Below are 3,908 nucleotides of genomic sequence, written 5' to 3'. Positions count from 1 at the left end.
CAGATAGGTTGTTGTATATGGAAAAAAACACAATATTTGGTTTAACAAAAGCTCACTTTTATTATATAATTAAAAAAATAAAATCTAATAAATAAATAAATATTGACTGTTACCCACCTAAAAAAATAAAATAAAATAAATAAATATTGACTGTTGTTACCCAAAGTATATTAAGTGGGATTTTTCAGAGAAACAAATATATACAGTAACACAAAAACAACCTGTCTCTGTGATCACTATAGGTGTATAAATAATAATATAGTGTTAAATAAAATCAGTCCCTTGGGCACAAAACTGAAAATAATACAGCTCTCCAAAAAGTGCACTTCTGCTGCTATTTGACATAACTGTTTGTTATGATGCTTTGACATTTTTGCACTTTATTTCTTTATTGAAAGAACATTCTATGAAGAGAAAAGTTCTTTGCAAATGTGGTTACAATGCTAATAAATAAAAAGTTAAAGCTAAAAAAAGAAATACACTTTATTGAGTTAACATTATTTCTTTATGGGGGAAAAATGTTATGAGCTAGAGAATATAACAACTACACTACCCAGCATGCAACGGGAGTGACGAGCATGCGCGGTAGCCCCGAAAAGTGTTGCATGTTGCCACGCTTTGAAAGTAAACGTCAAGAACTCAGCCAACACGCCTCGTCTGTATTATTTATAATTAGACAGACAACACATCAACAGTGTGATTTTGTTTTGTTTACAAGGAAAGAAAAACAAAAGTTAAAAAAGGGAGATATGTTGTGTATATATATATGTATGTGCTGCGGTTGTTTTAAGAACGTTGCGACAGCTGCCGTAAAGGAGGTGCGTTGCTATGTTTCCGGTTGGTCGTAAAAGTGTTCGTCATGTGTTTCACCCTGCTAAAATCTCTCAGTAAAGTTATTCGATGGATTATAGCTTTTGTTTTGAACTTTATTACACCATGGAGCGCTTTTTCCCGTCCATTGTTTTCCTGCTTTCGCTATCTGCGCCTAATGACTGAGCTACGTGACGTCATTTATTGTGATGTCCCACGGAGCATTTCTGGTCGGGACGGGATTCGAATAAAGAATCAACTCTTTTCCTTTACTATAGTGGTCTCGATAACGGGTACCGGTTCTCAAAAAGGGATTCGAGTCGGAGGACTCGGTTCTTTTCTTATCAAACAACCGGGAAAACCGGTTTCGAGTATCATCCCTAGGCCTACTATGCTACTGTATTTAAAGGCCTACTGAAACCCACTATTACCAACCACGCAGTCTGAGTTTATATATCAATGATGAAATCTTAACATTGCAACACATGCCAATACGGCCGGGTTAGATATCTAAAGTGCAATTTTGAATTTCGCGCAAAATATCCTGCTGAAAACGTCTCGGTATGATGACGCCTGTGTGTGAAGTCACGGATTGTAGCGGACATTTTGGGACAGCATTGTGGCCAGCTATTAAGTCGTCTGTTTTCATCGCAAAATTCCACAGTATTCTGGACATCTGTGTTGGTGAATCTTTTGCAATTTGTTTAATGAACAATGGAGACAGCAAAGAAGAAAGCTGTAGGTGGGAAGCGGTGTATTAGCGGCCGGCTGCAGCAACACAAACACGTAGCCGATGTTTCATTGTTTACATTCCCGAAAGATGACAGTCAAGCTTTACCATTGGCCTGTGGAGAACTGGGACAACAGAGACTCTTACCAGGAGGACTTTGAGTTGGATACGCAGACGCGGTACCATGAGTACGTACGCAGCTGCGGCTTCCAAACATTTGATCGCTTGCCCGTACGTGCGTGCCGCTATGTGCGTGTCACGTACGTAACTTTGGGGACTTTGGAGAAATATATGTGCTGTATGAACTTTGCGGAGGTGGACGGTACTTTGGGCTGTAGGATTGAGTGTGTTGTGCGGGTGTTTGATTTGTATTGGCGGGTTATATGGACGGGAGGGGGGAGGTGTTTGTTATGCGGGATTAATTTGTGGCATATTAAATATAAGCCTGGATGTGTTGTGGCTAATAGAGTATATATATGTCTTGTGTTTATTTACTGTTTTAGTCATTCCCAGCTGAGGGGCGGCGTGGCGAAGTTGGTAGAGTGGCCGTGCCAGCAATCGGAGGGTTGCTGGTTACTGGGGTTCAATCCCCACCTTCTACCATCCTAGTCACGTCCGTTGTGTCCTTGGGCAAGACACTTCACCCTTGCCCCTGATGGCTGCTGGTTAGCGCCTTGCATGGCAGCTCCCGCCATCAGTGTGTGAATGTGTGTGTGAATGGGTGAATGTGGAAATACTGTCAAAGTGCTTTGAGTACCTTGAAGGTAGAAAAGCGCTATACAAGTATAACCCATTTATTTATTATTTATTTATGACTATCAGGTCCCACCCGCCTCTCACAGCATCTTCCCTATCTGAATCGCTTCCACTGCCCTCTAGTCCTTCACTCTCACTTTCCTCATCCACAAATCTTTCATCCTCGCTCAAATTAATGGGGAAATTGTCGCTTTCTCGGTCTGAATCGCTTCGCTGCTTGTGGCCATGATTGTAAACAATGTGCAGATGTGAGGAGCTCCACACCCGGTGACATCACGCGCATATCGTCTGCTACTTCCGGTACAGGCAAGGCTTTTTTATCAGCGACCAAAAGTTGCGAACTTTATCGTCGATGTTCTCTACTAAATCCTTTCAGCAAAAATATGGCAATATCGCGAAATGATCAAGTATGACACATAGAATGGACCTGCTATCCCCGTTTAAATAGGAAAATCGCATTTCAGTAGGCCTTTAATTGTCGGTCATTATGGTGGTACTTGCAAAGCCCGGTTTTTGGTGTAAAAGAGTTTGAGAACCACTGGTCTGACATAAGTCATAAGAAATGTTTTTTATGACTTATTGTAGAAAATGGATAGATGCGTTTCTGACCTACGCTCAACAGGCATGTGACCACACACTCATTGTAGTAATTGTACAATTGGGACATGTAAGTTAAGACAATGTCTTTTGTCCAGCTGCTGGTCCGCACTGCTGCTGCGGGGAGGTGGAGGAGGAGAGAGAGAGAGGAAGGGTGGGTGTTACCGACGGGTCTTCCCTACATGGCAGTGGATGAGCTCCACGCTAATAGCGGCTGGAGGAGCGCGGCAGCATCGCGTTTCTCGCCGACAGTCGGCGTGTGACCAGCAGGCTCCCTCACATGTAGCCATGGCCGAGGGCGGAGAAGGAGAGGACGAGATCCAGTTCTTGAGAACCGTAAGTCTTAATCTACTTATTTCCTATCGCGCTTCTTCTTGTTTTGCATGTCAATGGGATATTAGCGCGGAAGTAATCAGGTAGCATTGCACACAGCTGTCGCGGACACTTCATGGACTTTATGCAGTGCAGGTGCAACCAGGGCGACTCCTTGGGATGCTTTCAACAAAAAAACAAACAAAAAAAAAAGACCCTCTCGGTGAAAATAGTTGAAATAAGTTGCCCACGCATGCACAGGTCGGGGCTATTTTGGATGTTTTGACGCAGATTGCTAGCGTGTCCGTGCGTTATCTTTGTAAATGATAGGATATAATACACTTACATTCCTCCTTTCTTGCCAATTAACTGTGGCCTCCCAAACTCCCGCAGCCTTTGAATGCGACGTGAGTCTGCGGGATAGATTGTGCTGTAATAAAAGCCTGTTAAATACGACACAAATAAATCTTCACTGTGAGCTGAAATAAAAAGGTGCACATAAATGCACCTGTGCATTCAACGCCCGAATGCCCTCAGAATCCCTCTTCCAAATCAGATGCCATCACATAGTTTGTCGGAAGGTGTTGAAGCTTTTGAGGTTTTTTTACTACAATCTTTTTAAAGGGGAACTGCATTCTTTTGGGGAGGTGTGGGGGGGGGTTTCCCAGCAGGCACAAGATTTAATGTTGAACTTGTTGACTTA

At 42.8% G+C, this 3,908-nt stretch overlaps 1 protein-coding gene across 1 annotated transcript in view; it reads left to right on the top strand.

Moving 5' to 3' along the window:
- Window positions 1-2,994: 2,994 nt before the first annotated feature.
- Window positions 2,995-3,908, top strand: part of ryr3 (ryanodine receptor 3) — a 309,061-nt gene continuing 308,147 nt past the window's right edge. The window contains exon 1 of the mRNA XM_062034336.1: window positions 2,995-3,229. Within this exon, the coding sequence (XP_061890320.1) occupies window positions 3,086-3,229 (144 nt within the window). The 5' untranslated portion in view covers window positions 2,995-3,085. The remainder of the gene's footprint in view (window positions 3,230-3,908) is intronic.

Source organism: Entelurus aequoreus, linkage group LG23, assembly GCF_033978785.1.
Source record: "Entelurus aequoreus isolate RoL-2023_Sb linkage group LG23, RoL_Eaeq_v1.1, whole genome shotgun sequence".
NCBI lineage: Eukaryota > Metazoa > Chordata > Actinopteri > Syngnathiformes > Syngnathidae > Entelurus > Entelurus aequoreus.
This window is presented reverse-complemented; position numbering and strand designations above follow the sequence as displayed.